The sequence below is a fragment of the Marmota monax genome, unplaced genomic scaffold (assembly GCF_021218885.2).
Source record: "Marmota monax isolate L192 unplaced genomic scaffold, Marmota_monax_Labrador192_F-V1.1 WCK01_AAM20220418_F8-fsc00723, whole genome shotgun sequence".
Classification (NCBI taxonomy): domain Eukaryota; kingdom Metazoa; phylum Chordata; class Mammalia; order Rodentia; family Sciuridae; genus Marmota; species Marmota monax.
The window spans coordinates 87,980-105,284 of record NW_026694855.1 but is presented as its reverse complement, the minus strand read 5'-3'; the positions used below and the strand labels follow the sequence as shown (position 1 = coordinate 105,284).

The 17,305-nt window shown below is 37.3% G+C and overlaps 1 protein-coding gene across 3 annotated transcripts; it reads left to right on the top strand.

Annotated features, from left to right (window-relative positions):
- Nucleotides 1-1,834: 1,834 nt before the first annotated feature.
- Bet1 (Bet1 golgi vesicular membrane trafficking protein) lies at nt 1,835-17,305 on the top strand. Of its 3 annotated transcripts, XM_058573231.1 has the most exons (5): nt 1,835-2,015; nt 4,993-5,117; nt 9,514-9,588; nt 14,529-14,585; nt 16,165-17,305. In XM_058573231.1, exons 1-5 carry the CDS (start codon nt 1,997-1,999, stop codon nt 16,318-16,320), a joined length of 432 nt encoding a protein of 143 aa, XP_058429214.1. In that variant the 5' UTR covers nt 1,835-1,996; the 3' UTR covers nt 16,321-17,305. The 3 variants fall into 3 exon arrangements, with proteins under 3 accessions (XP_058429214.1, XP_058429215.1, XP_046282321.1); XM_046426365.2 differs by lacking the exon at nt 9,514-9,588 and having other exon boundaries at nt 1,836-2,015; XM_058573232.1 differs by lacking the exons at nt 9,514-9,588; nt 14,529-14,585; nt 16,165-17,305 and adding an exon at nt 6,262-7,580.

The following is a 17,305-nucleotide window of genomic DNA, read 5'->3' as shown; positions in this document are numbered from 1 at the left end:
CCTTTATGCTTTATCTTTTCAATGCAAAATACTAGGTTACAAACTCTATGTGAACCAGCTGTTTCTGGAATTCAGTTTTGGAATACTTTATTATTTCTCCTTTTAACTCTATTTTACTTGTTTGTCTTCCTTCCAAGTAAGAGAGATAGTTTACAAAAGAGTAAGAAAATAGTTGGTTTTAGTAAACATATTAGATTTTCACAAATAACAATTTTCACATTTGTTATCTTTTAGTAAGATGATATTTTCTAATGTGTTTTGATTATAGAACGCTTTTTTAGCACAAGAAAAGACCGTCAAAAATTGTATATCAAAAAGGAACCCCAACTATCATTTCTATTATTGAATCTTTGATGCTTATTTGCTATGGTTGTCCCTAATTGCAAACGTTGTTTAATTCCATTACTTTTAGAGAATGATGGTTTATTTTATTTTTATGAAGACTTTTTTTTTCTCCCAAAACACTACTGGATTAAGTTTATTTCCCAGGTTAATAATTTTTACTAGAAGTTGTTTTTGTGTGTATTTTTAAAAAGGCGATCTCTTTAAAAAGAGAGACAACTTAAATCACTATTATACTACATGTTTATGTTGAAAAACGACCATGAGAAAACACTAATTGTTTAGAGATTACATTTTCAGAAATCTCCATTATGGAAATTATTCCTGTTAGGTGCAGTTGTCTGCAGGGTGGGCTGAACAAACGTTAGCTGCAGGATTACCCAGGCACTCAAAGCCCCCTCTGTCTGGTCCTTTATCACCTATTTGCATCAAGTCTGAACACTGGACCCCCACCCACCTGGTGCAAAGGAAACCCACATCTGACCCCTGCCCCTTCTGCCTGAAGACAGAAGATGACACCTTTAGCAACTACTGTATGATCCAATCATTGTAAACCAACAATTTAGCTTGCAGACCCAAAGATCCCATTAGATTTTGGCTATAAAAACTCCCTCCTGCTGGGCCCCTCTCTCTTGCTTTCCCTCTCTCTTGCTCTCTTTCTTCTCTGGCTTTCACTCTCTCTCTCTCTTTCTCATGCTCTCCTGCCTCTTTATTTCTTCTCTCTCTCTCTCTTTCTTTTCTACTCCTTCTCACTGTTGATCCCTTGGTCGCTCCTAGTGTTGTGGTCACTTTCCTTTCAATTCCTCTATCATAAAGCAACAAGAGCAAACTGTAAAAAGTAGGCTGTGCATAAACACAGCCAGATTTTTTTTTTTTTCAAAAACCATGATTTCATCATATCCTCAGACAAATCGTATGGTACAATAAAACAAAATTCTCCGATTAACTCCTGTATCAGCACCACTCTACTAGTAGCGCCCACCAAGCTTTTAAACCCCAAATCTGACACACTGCTAGATACGAGCAATATTTCAATATCTTTCGTGCAAGTTAAAAAAAAAAAAAAAAGTTCTAAGTGGAAGTGCAGGGGTCCTGTCCTTAGGTCCCTTCTTGTGACCAGGCACAAATGGGCTATTCTCTTCTATCCCTACAGATTACTTGTTTGTAAAATAAGAAACCCGGACAAAATTTTTCTTTACTTCCCCTAATCTGACTGGGCGTGAAAGGGAGTAGGTTGAATCAGGGAAGATTCGGAGGGTTAAACTTTGCCCTCTAACTTCTGAAATCAAGGCTCTGCGGGCGGTTCACCCACGGAAACCCCCAAATTGGAACCAGGGCCGCGTTCTGCAGCTGCTCTTCCAGAAACCCGTCGGCTCCTGGAAAGGAGTTCGCCCCACGCCCCCCTCCACACGGTCCTGGTCGCCAGCGAACTACAATTCCCAGAATACCATGCAACCCTTCTCGCAGGGTACCAATAAGCGCGCGAGTGACGCCATCATCCAGCGCGGTGTTTAGGCTCCACTGATGTCGTGGCGCTTTGGGGCAAGAAGTTGGTGTTGCTCGGGCCCCTGGGACTGAAGACGAGGTCCGGGTGACTCCGGCCTTTTCCTACCCACATCTCCCTCTCTCGCCTTTCTCTCCTTCCTCTGGCAGGATGAGGCGTGCAGGCCTGGGTAAGAAGTGAGCTGAGGTTCAAAGTTTGGGGACCCCAGAAACAGCCTTGCTCGGAGGCATAGAGCTGTGGGAGGGTCTCGACTGGTCTCCTGTCATAGGCATTGGGGCTTTAAAGTGGGATGTTTGAAGGTAATCTTTGGAGGCAGTCCGAGTGGAAACACGTAATTTGTCCCACATCCCAGGGAGTTTCTTAAGTCCAATTCAGACCAAGTTTGGATGGTAGGTTAGAGGGAGTAGATCTGGAGCTGGGTTATGTACAAGTGCCAACTCAGTAGTGTTTTTTTTTTTTTTTTTTTTTTAGTCTCTAAGTGATTATGGAAACATGGAAACTGCTCAATTTCCCTAAGCCTGACTCTGGTTTCTCTTTCTCTGTTCAATAAAGAGTGGGTGTTGCGTGCTAAGCACACTACTGATTATGTTGGTAACAGTGAGTTACAAAGGTAAATGTACGTGTCATTATTATTCAAGGCACTGGTATGTAAGATCTGGGTCAAAGGCGATTTTTACGTAGAAAGTTTCTTACCTGAAGGTTGTTCCACTGTTAAGGCAGTAAGTAAAACGTGATAAGGTTTAATAACTTCACATTGTTCTTGACTTTGTGAATTAAGGAAGCCAGCATACTAAGCAGCAGGAATAAGTCAGGCACAAGGAGATTTAATGGACCCTATGATAACACACAGCATTTTCTGGTCCTAAGCTCTCTATTAAGCGGCTTTAAAAAAAAAAAAAAAAACCTACTTAATCAGAGTAGGAAATACTCTGAAATATTTGAGGAAAAAATACCTGAAATATTTTTTAAAAGATGTTACCATTCTCATTGTAAGATGGAAAAGGGAAAAACAATAGCGTTTTCTGTAGTGTTGGCTATTTAAAGTCAGTGCAAGTTGCCAATACATGTAGACGTCTACATTGATTAATAAATTGTACTGTGAGAAACAGGTTTTTATGCATTTTTATGAATACTTGGATCATAGAAAGTGGTCCAAGACAGGCATGGAGGCACATGCCTGTAATCCCAGCGATTTGGGAGACTTGGGGCAAAAGAATCGCTGGTTGGAGGCCAGCCTCAGCAACTTAGCAAGACCCTGTCTCAAAAGAAAAAAAAAAAAGTGGGGGGCTGGGGATGTGGCTCAGTGCTTAAGTGCCCATAGGATCAATCTCTAAAAAGAGAAGACAAAAGAAAATTAAAAAGTGGTCCAGGTCATTAAAGTGAAAAAGAACTGATTTTGAACAACAAACATTTATTGTGTAATTAAGTAAGCTTTAATTACATAGTCATTTGTCACCTTGTTTATGCTCCCCAAAGCTTTCCAACCTAGCTGGGGAGTAGGACTGTGTACAAAGATAAATTATGGTACAAAAGTGGTAGCTAAACATCCAAATACCAGATAAGTTCTGCAGATAGTGAATGTTTCCGAGATTGCAGAGATGGATCACTATGTACTTTGTGGAAACATCAGAATTTCAACTAGACTTTGATTAGTGGAGAGTGGGAGAAGTAAGTTCCAGATGGGAGGGTGACCAAAATTTAAAAAGGTTTGTACTAGAACTACATCATAATCAAGAGATTATGATGATTAAACTAGTTTGATTGAAGTAGGGGATATGAGACCACATTGTGGAGGTTTTTGCAAAACTCCCAAGGCACATGGGTTTACATCATTAGTAGACTATTGCCCATTTGAATGTATTTTTTTGTCTTCCTAAATTTCAAGAAATAGACTTGAGAAATGATAGTTCTCAGCCCAACTGTACATTAGAATTACCTGGGAAGTTTTTAAAGTGTTGTTATCTGGATCCCAATTAAATTAGAATCTCATGGATAGAGTTCTCATAATCCGTATATATGCTTCAACCATTCTTTTGGCAAGCAATCTCAAACTTTTGGGACTCTGTTTTTCTCTAGCCCCCGTGTTGTACCTCCAACTCTAGATCAGTCTAACAGTGTGGCTTTTCAAGGGTTAATTCAGGCCATTGAGTTCTTCTATAAAACATCTGGGAGGAATGAAACCATTACAACATATTGTGGCAACCAGGTTGGTTTTAACCTCCAAGTAGTCCTGAGCAGTCCTGGTCATTGCTCTTCATTATTCTCTTTACTTTTTATTTCAAATGATCACCATTCAAATGATCACCAAATAGCCCCCTTTCTTCCTTTACTGAAGAAACTGATGACATCAACTTTTTAAAAATGTGGTTAGATAACACCCTCAACCATGCTTTCCTGTTCAACCCCCCAGCACATTTATGTTGCATTCACTCTCTAAGGCTCACTGCACCTGTTGTTTGCCTGATGAATACCAAGTACCTTATTAGGGTGGTGGGGACTGTATTCCTAGTGCCATCCCCTAGAAGATACGTTCTATAGAAGGACCACCTGAAAAGAGTAGTTGATCTGACATATAGCTCAAATATTTGTTGAAGAATGACTAAAATGCCACAGAACTCTCAACTAATATTCTCCATAAGTTATTCCCTCTCCTAGGACTTCAGCTTGTGTTCACTTCACCCCTTGACTCTTTCCCATTCAGGGAAAGAGATGCTGGTGAAACATCATCCATCTGCCAAGAGTTTCCCTCCCACGATGCTTTCTTCCTTTCCTTCAAAACTAGATTTCTTCAATGAGTAGTTAATGTAACTGCTTTTAGATCTTTTATTAAAACATATTTCTAATGAGCAGGATATGTGTGCCAATATCCTTGTATGGCAGTGCCTATTTTAGTGTCTTCTGAATAATCAGTAAGTGATTAATAAGTATGTATTGAAGTGAACTGAATGTTCTTTATTTAAGAGAAGTAATGGAAAGAATTGGTTTGATCTCTGTTTCTAAATTTTAAAAATTTACTTGGAGTACGAATATTATAGACATATGTGGTCTGCAACGCCCTCAAGGGGTCTTTTTCGGTTCTTTCCTATTAAACTTTCAAAAGTGGCTTTTGGTTTACTACACTAACCTTGTGACTCTTGTCCTTGCAGGTGAAGGAGCACCTTCTGGCAACTATGGGAACCATGGCTATTCTCACAGTGGGTACAGTGCCTGTGAAGAAGAGAATGAGAGACTCACCGAGAGTCTTAGAAGCAAAGTAACTGCTATAAAATCTGTAAGTATCTTGTTAGCATGGTATACATTTTGATTGGTATGTTTGTATACATATATCACATACTTATAAACTATACTTTTTATTGGCATGTACTGAGGAAGATGGTTATTCAAATACTGTGGTTTAGCAAAGTCAAAATGCACTCAAAATTTAGCTTCTTTAAGTAGGTTAGAAAATGTGACAAATCCAAAGATATGGTATTTTCAAATTTTTTTTTAAACTCTGGCTATGTTTTGTGTTAAAATCTGAAAAATACTATATATATTCTGCAGTAATGTCTCAACCATCTTCCACCCCCAGTAGCTCTTCTCCTTTTTCTAGTCTCCTAAGATAAAAAACCAAAGTCTTTCTTGTTTCTGCCTTTGAATGTCATTTCAGTCACTGAGTCATATGCTTTCTTGTGTTTCTATCTCTGTTTTCCTGTTTCTCTCTTTCTAATACTAGCCCTCGTTTCCAAGGTGAGTCATTGGGAGAATCTCTTAACCTCTATTCTGACCTCAGCTACATACTGTTGCCAGAATAATCTTTGTATTTTTAAAATTGCATTCTGAGCTCCGAAATGTCTTTGGTGACTTCTGTGATTTACCAAATAAAGTTCACACTCTTTACCTTGACTGAATAGGTCCTTCAAATATGGGCTCCAACTTTTCTGACTTCTTGCACATCCAGAATCCACATATATTTTCTGCCAGAAAAATGAGAGTGCTCTTTGTGTCTTCTGTATGCTGTTGCCATTCCATCCCATATCTTTGATCATGCCAACTCTTTGCCATGGTCATCCTCTTCCTATGTTGACTAAAGCTGTGCTTTTCTTGAGAGACCCTACTTTATTGCTTTAGCTAATCACTATATCCAAAGTAACTCTTTTCCTTATGAACGTATTTCTGTAGCGTTTATTGCATAATGATTTGCTTTGGTATTATTTCTGTGTAAAAGAAATTTACCTGAGTGTAGGTTTTTTTTTTTTTTTTTGGTACTTTCTTTTTTATTCCACATAGAAACTAGAGTAATTCCTTATCACTGATATTAATTGTGTAAATTTGTATTGAATAAAGTAATTAGACAAAAATGTTAATGCTGCAGTCTGGCTGGGCACAAATCACGAGCCACTGAAGCAGGAACAAACTTTATTTTTGAACTGCAGGAAAACACTTCACCCAGCTCCCGGGGAATCCTCCCGAACGCCACGCGGCTCGTCCAGGAACCCCCAGCCGGAAATATCTCTCCCGGAAATCCCTCCTCCTGCACTTCCCCAACCAATGGGAACTCTCGGGGAATCCCTGGAAATCCCCACGAGAACTCCAAAATAGTGCGAGAACTCAAAAGTTGCGGCAGAGGCGGATAGTAATGCCTCGCCTGTCAATCAATACTGTTGGCAAAATGCCAGGGGCCATACAGACTCGGCCGTGGCTCTCAGCATCTCCCCCTTTTTGTTTAATTAAACAACAAGCAATGTGGCTTAGGGACCCTGCCTGTTAGGTAGTCCAATTCAACATATGGTCCTTACCCGTCATCGGATGAACTGACCTCTAGGCGTCAGCCTCCTGTCTTAGGTTGGTACCACTGCAATTGGATCATACCCGTCACTGACTACCGGTCCAGCATACAGCCATACTTGTGGATAGGCCTTTGCACCAGTGGGGGGTTGAGGTTCTTTGCCTCACCTCTGTTGGCCCCCAAATTTGGCCTTGGTGCCAGTGGGGGGGTGAGGTTCTTTGCCTCACCTCTGTTGGCCCCCAAATTTTAGACCATCACTAGTAGAAGGGAGGAGGATGCAAAATGCCATGACACTAAGCCAATTGAGGGCTCCTTTGAAAAATTGTACCACCGGTGACACCATCAGCAAAAATACTCCAGCACTACCACAATTCGCTGCACCAACAGATAGTTCACAATGCATACAAGTGATACATAGTCCAGGCAAGTTCTGCAAACAGTTCAAAGCAGAGGAATCTGTCAATATGTCCATTTCCTCCCAAAGTAAATCGACTCCTTGATTGAGCATTACTTGTTGAGTTATTATTCATTGATACATCAGTTTATACAGTTTGTTGTGATAACTATTGAAGAAGCTGTTGTTTGGTTTTATCTTTGTCTTCACCGGCACTGGGATGAAGATAGGAATTCTGGCAATGATGCTAAGAAAAAAATTATGTAACATTCCAACAGGCACTAAGAAAACAATTTTTTGAACAATTTACATTATCCTGAACGGAATTATTAAATATAATGAGAAGGAAAGGTGAAAGTAAACAAACAGATCTGTTAACCTCCTTATTTGTTCACATATTAAAACAATTTTCAACAGCTGTTTACCCAATCTAAATTAAACCATTAAAATCACGTGAATAAAAAAATTCGGATCCATTAATTCATGAGCACTCCTCATATATGATATATGTACATACGCACATACAGACATACAACACAAAACAGAAGTGTGCACACATAACATACAACACATAAGACAATAGTAAAGGCCTTGTAGCTTTACCTAGGTGAAATCTCCATTGTAATGCTTAAAAACTCCACAATCAAAAAATAAAACTGATCAGAAAAACATTAACCTAGGTCTGTATGAGCTCAAAAATAAAATAGAACTTTATGATGTGGGAAAAGGCAAATAATAAAATAAATATTGAAAAAAGCATCTTGGTTAATCACTGTCGCAGATGTAAGAATAGCCAAACTGGAGTTCTGGATATCAGCTGTTATGGATTTGAGTCAAATTATCTTCCTTTTGGTCTGTAGAAATTGTTTTAGTTAATCTCTCTGGAATCCAAATCGGCTGCTGTTCTCCCTGTGGAAAAACACAAACAGAACCCCGACTCCAGACAATCACTGGGTCAGGACCTTTTCATTGTCCTGTTAGAATATCCTTCCAAAGTACCTTAGGCTTATGTACATTTTTTGGACACATATGCCTTTCCGCAGCACTAAGCCCTGATGAATCCAAATTTTAAAAGTTTATAGTAAAAAGGGTTATTTTAAGTTTATCTTTGGGTGATATATACCCCTTTCCAATTCCCTCTTTTTGCTTTAATAAGTACATTTTAATAGTTTGATAAGCTCTTTCAACTATGCCTTGTCCCTGAGGATTGTATGGGATTCCTGTTATATGAGTAATGCCAAATGATGAGCAAAATTGTTTAAAAGAGGTAGAAGTATAACCAGGACCATTATCTGTTTTTAACTGTTTTGGAACGCCCACAGTGGCAAAATTTTGTAAGCAATGAGCTATAACATCTTTAATTTTTTCTCCGGAATGAAGGGAGCCCATCAAAAATCCGGAAGAAGTATCAACTGTAACATGCAAATATTTTAATTTTCCAAATTCTGGCAAGTGTGTGACGTCCATCTGCCAAATATGGTTAGGTATCAGTCCTCTAGGATTGACTCCAAGATTAACTTGTGGTAAAAAGGTCACACAATTTTGACATTGTTTTATTATTTGTCTAGCTTGTTCCTTAGTTATTTTAAAACGCTTTTCTAAAGTATTAGCATTGACATGGAACCTTTTATGAAAATGTGTAGCTTCTTCTAGTGTAGAGAAAATATGTATGTCATGTGTAGTTTTATCTGCTAAATCGTTGCCCAAACTAAGGGCTCCAGGCAATCCTGTATGTGCCCTGATATGTCCTATAAAGAATGGATCTTTTCTGTCCCAGATTAGACTTTGTATAGCAGAAAACAAAGAGAAAACTGTAGAGGAAGGGGAAATCCTGCCAGCATCTTCAAGGGATACTATAGCATTAACTATATACTGACTATCAGAAAATAAATTAAATACAGAATCTTTAAACATCACAAAAGCTTGTAAAACTGCATTAAGCTCTACCTTTTGAGCTGATTATTTGGGTACTAAAAATGTAAAAGTTTGATCAGGGGTAACTACTGCTGCTGTACCATTATTTGACCCATCAGTGAATACATTTGGAGCATTCATGATAGGGGTTTTTCTTGTCATTTTTGGAAAAACTACAGGATGTGAAGACCAAAAAGACAACAAAGGATTAGATGGTAAGTGATTATCAAATGAAACATTAGATTTACACATGATTATTGCCCAAGTATTTAACTCATTAGCTAACTCATCAATTTGATCCATAGTATATGGAGTAATAATTTTATTGGGAGAAATTCCAAACACTCCCTTTGCTGCTTTTATTCCTTTGAGTATTAATTTTCCTACAGCCTCAGGATACCTAGTAAGAATAGTGTTAGGAGAATAAGATAAATGTTTCCACAATAATGGACCTTCTTGCCAAAATACTCCTGTAGGAATATTTTTTGTTGGTATTACAATAAATAATAAAGGCAAAGTTATATCAATTCTATCCAAATGCATATTTTTCCATATATGTTTCAATAATTTTTAATGCCTTTCTTGCTTCAGGTGTTAACATGCGGGGTGAATTTGGATCTGATGGACCTTTTAGGATATCAAATAAAGGTCCCAACTCTCCTGTTGGTATGCCTAGATAAGGCCTTATCCAATTTATGTCTCCTAATAAGTTTTGAAAGTCGTTAAGTGATTTGAGTTGATCTACTCGTATTTGAATTTTTGGTGGACGGACCATGGTTGAGGATAATAGAACTCCTAAATAATTAATTGGAAAATTTAATTGTACTTTATCTATTGCTATCTCTAGATTATATTTTTTTAATAAATTTGTAAGTGTGGCATAACATTCTAGCAATGTGTTTTTATCTTTGTGTGCTAACAATACATCATCCATATAGTGAAATATTTGTAGTTTAGGATTTTGATTTCTAAGTGGCTGGATTGCTTTGTTAACATAAATTTGACACATAGTTGGGCTGTTACCCATCCCTTGAGGGAGTACTTTCCATTCATATCTCTGATCAGGACCTTCATGATTCAGTGCAGGGATAGTAAATGCAAAACGTGGACTATCCTCAGGATGAATTGGAATTGAAAAAAAACAATCTTTAATATCTATAACTAAAACATACCAGGTTTTTGGCAAAGCAGACAACTGAGGAATCCCTGATTGAGCAGGTCCCATAATAACCATCTCATTATTAATGGCTCTTAAATCTTGCAATAATCTCCATTTACCAGATTTCTTTTTGATGACAAAAATGGGAGTATTATGGGGAGATACAGAAGGTTGTATATGTCCTTCCGCTAATTGTTGTTTGACCAGGTCATGGGCTGCTTGTATCTTTTCTTTAGTCAGGGGCCACTGAGGAACCCATACTGGTCTTTCTGACTTCCAAGTAATTTTTATTGTCTCAGTGACCCCTTCTGAAAACCCAGTCCATGTCTATTTATTCCTTGATCTATTTGAATTGGTGCTGCTATGCCTTGTTCTCCTAATCTTTTTTCTTTCCTGAAACCTTGTCTAGCCCTAATAGTGGGCGCATTTGGATTGATGTTATTTGTTAATGTCAAACCTAATTGATCTAGGACATCTCGTCCCCATAAATTTATAGGAAGATGATCCAATACATATGGCTGTATAGTTCCTTCACATCCTTCAGGATCCTTCCAATCTAATACCATTGCACTTCTATGGGGATTAGTTGCCACTCCTAGGCCTTGAAGCGTTTGAGTGGCTTGTTGTAACGGCCAATGTTTTGGCCATTCTTGAGGAGATATGATGCTAAGGTCTGCACCTGTATCCAGTAGCCCATTAAATTCATGTCCTTGAATATTTAGTTTTAGCATTGGGCAAGAATCTAAATTTAAAGACAGCATAGCCCAATCTACACCTGTGGAGCCTAATCCCCTGGAACCTCTTTCTATAGTACTACTAGAAAATTTATCATGTAGGCTAGGTATTATTAATAACTGTGCTATTCTATCTCCTGGTGAAATTACTGATATACCCTTTGGAGAACTAGCTATAATTTTTATTTCACCTTCATAATCGGGATCAATTACCCCGGGACTTATCATAAGTCCTTTTAGCGTAGAAGAACTGCGTCCTAACAATAAGCCTACTGTTCCTTGGGGAAGAGGTCCTTTTACTCCTGTGGGAATGATTTGAACTCCCATCTCTGGAGTTAGTACTGCTCTGGCAGAGGTGCAGATGTCCAACCCTACGCTCCCTCTGGTTTTTCTGATGAGAGATCTGATGGATAATGTGTCCTTGGCACTGCCCTGATGGTGTTGCTGGGTTCCTCCATGGTGTTTCTGGGCTCCTCCAGTGCCCCGTACATTTGTGGTTGTGGGCCCCGGAGCATTGGGCCCCCCTATCCGTTTTTTGGCAATGGAGCCCGATGCCTTTCTCCACGATATCGTGGGTAAACACTTGGTCCTTGTCTGTTTTTTGATAATGGAATACCCTCTATGGTGGTTTGAGAACAGCATTCATTAGCCCAATGTTTCCCTCTACGGTATCGTGGGCAAATACCCGGTATTCTATTCCTTTGATACCTAGCTTTGTTAAACCCTCCTCCTATGGGGCAACTCCTTTTAAAATGTCCTGTTTGATCACAATTATAGCATGTTTTTGGCCTGGCATCTGAAGCCTGTTGTACTGCTGCTAAGACTTGCCCTTGTTCATTAATGTCTCTACATAATGTAATATATGTGTTTAAATCTTCATGTCTCCATGATCTAATGACCTCTCTGCAGCAACGATTTGCTTGGTCATAAGCCAGTTGTTTTATAAATCGCATTGCCTGTTCTGTATCCCCCAAAATTCTGGAAGCTTCTTGAATAAGCCTATCTACATATTCAGCATAAGGTTCATTAGTTCCTTGTATTACCTTAGATAATTGACCTTGTAAATCTCCATGCCCCTGTAAAGTTTTCCATGCCTCAACCGCATCTACAGCAATTTGTGCGTATACGCCAGGATCATATTCAATTTGTTGCCATTGACCCTCATAAGGTCCTTTTCCTAACAACATATGTAGATTTCTTTGAGGGTAACCAGCTGCTGCATTTCGCCTAGCTGTCTCCCTGCAAAATTCCTCATTGGCATCCTTCCATAACAAATACTGTCCTCCATTTAGCACAGATTTACACATACTAGCCCAATCTGCTGGCGTCATGTCCAAGTTAGTAATGGATTCGACCATGCTTACAGTGAAGGGTGCTTGGGGACCACAGGTTGTTACAGCCTCCTTTAACTGCTTCACTGTTTTGAAATCTAAAGCTCGGTGAATTCGCTGCTCTCCTGCCTGCTCAAGTACAGGGCATGCTAATCTTTGAGGTCCTGTCTCAGGATCCCATCTATCAACTACGGGGTTTGAGGGCCACTCAGCTATCTCCATAGGGGGAGCTGTTGGTTGAATTACGCCCTCTGGTGATAGAACGGTGTTAGTAGCAGCCTCCTGTTGTAGCTTTTTCCCGAATAGTTGTTTTTCCTCTAAGCTTTCTTCCTTTAAATTTTCTTCCTCTGTCTGACTAGCTTGAGAGACCTTCTCTTTTGCTTGATCTAAAATGTCTTTCTCCATGGTCTGAACCTCTAACAATTTACTTAACACTCTTTCAGTTTGTTTTTTACTAATTTCTAATCTGTTATAAAGATAACGCAACCCAGTAAGATAACACAAAACAAAACCGAAACAGAATGAAACAAAAACGGAACAAAAAATCGTTGTATCAGTTTTCCTATTTTCTTGATATGTGCATTTGTGGTCTATTTCTATCTCTTCCTCAGGGGCGAACAACTTCAAACCTTGAGCCAACCATTTTTCCCAATCTGCCTGAGAAAATTCTAGGGATAGGCAGCTTGAAACAAACACAAAACAAATCAAAACAAGAACACATTTTAAAATGGTCACCCATTCTCTCGCCTTCCCTTAGGGGCAAGCAATTTCACTTACCCCGAAGCTTCAGACGTTCCCCGCATGGGCCGCCAATTGCTGCAGTCTGGCTGGGCACAAATCACGAGCCACTGAAGCAGGAACAAACTTTATTTTTGAACTGCAGGAAAACACTTCACACAGCTCCCGGGGAATCCTCCCTAACGCCACGCGGCTCGTCCAGGAACCCCCAGCTGGAAATATCTCTCCCAGAAATCCCTCCTCCTGCACTTCCCCAACCAATGGGAACTCTCGGGGAATCCCCGGAAATCCCCACGAGAACTCCAAAATAGTGCGAGAACTCAAAAGTTGCGGCAGAGGCGGATAGTAATGCCTCGCCTGTCAATCAATACTGTTGGCAAAATGCCAGGGGCCATACAGACTTGGCCGTGGCTCTCAGTGTGTTAATAGTATATGTGTTTGATTCTTCATTGCAATAAACATGTTATATGCTTCTAAAACATTCAGTAGAAACCCATGTTACCAAAACTTAATTGGTAGTTCCATATAATCTTTGGGAAAATCAAATCATAATCAGCCTGGAGTCTATCATATTTTGAAACAGAGTATTGTTTTCAAAGTTATATTAAATCAAAAGAAGTTGATCATAGAACCTAATAATACTGTATGATGTTAATAATTTAGAAAATATAACGTGACAGGGCATAAGAATTAAATAGTTAATACAAAATAAACAAAACTCTAATGTTAATAATTAAGATTCCTTATTAGAAGAAAGCTGTGTGTCCTGGAAATTTCTTTTCTTGACACGAATGGCATTTGTTTAAAGTAGTTGGGTGATTTGGGCCATTTAGCTTTATAAGTTTTGATTTGTTAAATTTGAGGGGAAGGTTCATGTTCTGATCTTTAGAATTCTAAATATGGATTTAGATCAATATTATCCCACATGCTTTCCAATTAAATTGAAAACAGTACTTATGATGGTTTGCCAAATATTTAGTAGTTGATTGTATTTATTCAAATATCTCGGAAGTGAATCCCTTGATGAATTTGTTGTGTAAAAGTGTTAGATTTTAGTTTACATGGCAGCTGAAATTACTTCTGCTATTTTATGTAGGCTTGGGCTCTTTCCTGCATAGCTTTAGGATTTAGATAACACTAACATCTAACATTTTCCCCAATTTATTATTATATTATAATGAAAAAATATTTAAAAAATCAAAATAGTCAGTTTATACATATTCAAAGCAATGTCATGTTTCATTAAGAAAACATTAAATACTTATGTCTGGATTTAAATTGCTTATATAGGTACTTGTATATCTTTTCAAATATATAGGTAAATGCTTTTGTGTGAATAAAGTAGAAAACAAAACAATGAAGAATAAGAAAGCCAGAGAATAATATACCAAAATTAAAACATAGAATTGAATATTGTAATGAAATCAGAATGAAATAGAAAATGTCCATTAATTACCAGTAGAAAGATTAAATTTCTTTTCCATTAATTTTAGTGGACAAAGTATGAGAAGAGTGTACTATGTTTTTCTAGAATCCAATGAAATCTGAGAAAAAGTGTATGCTTAGAATAGTATTGTTGTTTTTACTTTATAACAATTGAGTACCATTATATGAGTAATAATGTGTATGTTTTCTTCTTTATAGCTTTCCATTGAAATAGGCCATGAAGTTAAAAGTCAAAATAAGCTATTAGCTGAAATGGTAAGTGGTTATGATTTTAACTTTAAGAAATTTGATTTAATATTCTCAAATTTAGTCTGTTAATCAGGAACAACATTTTAATTTTTTTCCCATTTGAAAGAGATCTAGAGATCATAAATTCTGAATTACCATTCATTTGTATCTAATCAGTTTATAATAGCTATGATTTATTTTTGTATTTTCATCTTACAAATACATAAGTAGGAAGAGAGGTGGAAGCTAATGTTTCTTTAGCCCTGTGTTTAGAAACAGTATTAAAGATGTAAGACAAATGACTGTTTTGAGTAGTCTTAGAAATCTCTATGGGTAACGACAACTAGTAATTTATTAACCACGCAATCAAAAAGCACTTTATATCCAACCAACCAAATGTTTCCACTTAATGGAAACTTATTTATTTTGCTCAAATTTTCTAAGGCTCGCTACTGAACAAAGACCTCATAGATTTGAATAGCCCAAAGCCCTTTATCTCTTGTCTAAAAGGGCTCAGCAATACATATATTTTCTTATTAGAGCCTTCTTTCATTTGTTAATGCCTTTTTTTGGATGTCAAACTTCTTTGAACCTTCCATTGTTTCTCCACATGATTTTAAAATTGCACTATTCAAAAATTAATATGATATTGAAAGTGGTGTTCTTCCTTAGCTTCGTGCTAGAACCACTTAGAGAACTCCTTGTAAATGCGTATCTCTATTTCTCACACTAAGTAAACTGCTTCAAAATTTTAAGGGGCGGGAACTAGGCATATGTGTTTTGTAAAGAGCATCACCAGAGATCCTGATGCATAACTCCAGTGAAGAACCATAAGTATTTAAGTGCATGAGGCACATGGATACTGAGGTATGCAAAAAAGTCTTTTAATTATGTCAGGGATTTTTCATCTGAGGACATTAAGACTTCAGTGGAAGTATAATATTTCTTATCTATACCTACTCTGATCTTAAGGACTTTTCCAGCCATTTGAATAGAGTTGTTTTTCTTCACACATATTTATTGTCCTTTCCACATCCTATTCCCCATGAATGATATTCTCTTAATACTTAGTACACTCTACTGTACTTCAAAGTCAGTTATCTAAACAAAAGAATCTTAATTGCTAACCATATTAAATTTAAACATTTAACCACTAACCATATTAAACCTTGAATGCTTTCTTCTACTGGGTAGCGGTTACCTATTTGACCCTGGAAAGCAATGCTATAACGAATAATGGGAAAATCCTGTAAGATAGTCCACAAACCTTTGTTACTATTTTTAACAATGTTTGTTTTATTGTTAGTGATTTTTAATCCACAGAATTGAAATAAGGCTTAAATACTTTGAGTTTTTTAATTACTCTGTGGGACTTTAAAAAATGTCTATTGGGTAATGAAAGAGCTTTTTATTCATTGAGAGAAACTGCTTTATTTTGCATGGAGTAATCAGGCTGATTACCCAGGGTTATAAGCAGGTTCTTGAACTGATTAAACACAAAAACTGTCATTGAAAATGTACACTAATAACAGTGTATTCAATTACTTGAATGTGCACATGTAGAATAATAGAACCTAAGTATTACTTTTTCTCTTCTCTCTCATAGGATTCACAATTTGATTCTACAACTGGATTTCTAGGTAAAACTATGGGAAAACTGAAGATTTTATCCAGGGGGAGCCAAACCAAGCTGCTGTGCTATATGATGTTGTTTTCATTTTTTGTCTTTTTTGTCATTTATGGAATTATTAAACTGAGGTGATGCAAGTAAGTGTGAGTTTGGAATTTGTTCCAATTAATAGGATGGAGTACCACTTTGATAAAAATCAGCATTGCAACATTCCTAATTTTGAAATAGTAGACCTTTTCCATTGAAGATTACTGAATTTTGCTTGTTTTATAAATCACATTAGATAATACAGTGTTCTTTGAATACTGTTTCTTATTGACTCATTTAACCCCTATTTTCAGGGGTATTGAGATGGCCTAAAATCAGTGTCGCTCTACCAACCTTTTTTTCTCATTGTTTGCTAGTTGTCAGATTAATATCCTGTTGTTATCATAAATGGAGGTTTATGTTCCACATAAGAAATAGTGGGAAAGTAGTAGAATGCCTGCAGAGCCTGATTCCCAGCTCTTAGGGTAGTAAGCCAGTCTGTGATGGGATGGTAATTATATATTTCTCTGCTGTCATCAACTGGGGTGATGTATACCCCTTTCCTCCTTCATTTGGTTACAATTGGAGACTTAAGTTCTTTTTACCTATAATCTTAATTTTTCATCAAATGACTCTTCTTTCCTTTCTGTCCAGGACTTCCTTCTTTAATAAAGCTTGTTAATTGGGCATATGTCTGGTAGGGCCTAATCTACATGTGTATCAACATAGTTATTGTTTTATATTAACATAAACTCCATTGACTTGGTTTATGGTAGTTTTATGATTTTAGCTACTTAGGCAGGCCATTTGATTATCATTTGTGACAGAATAATGTGAAGTTAAGTGATTGCTGAGCTCTGGGTAGAAATAAAATGTTCAAGAAAATTAATTGTCTCTGCTTTATTATGTGCTCAAAACATTGAAAATACTCAGCATTGAATTCAGAGTTAAGAGGAGTATTAATCCAGTGCATTTGTTTATAGAAAGCTAAACACAAAGGTGGATTGTTAAGTAAAAAAGAAATATTATCAAATACTCTGTATTGCTACTACTTTGGAGGTTTCAAAAATAAATTTTGTATTGAAATATA

Coding starts and splice junctions, on each gene's coding strand:
- Bet1 (XM_058573231.1), top strand. Junction 5,118..9,513: donor AAGTAACTGCTATAAAATCT/GTAAGTATCTTG, acceptor TTCTTGCTTCAG/GTGTTAACATGCGGGGTGAA. Junction 14,586..16,164: donor ATAAGCTATTAGCTGAAATG/GTAAGTGGTTAT, acceptor TCTCTCTCATAG/GATTCACAATTTGATTCTAC.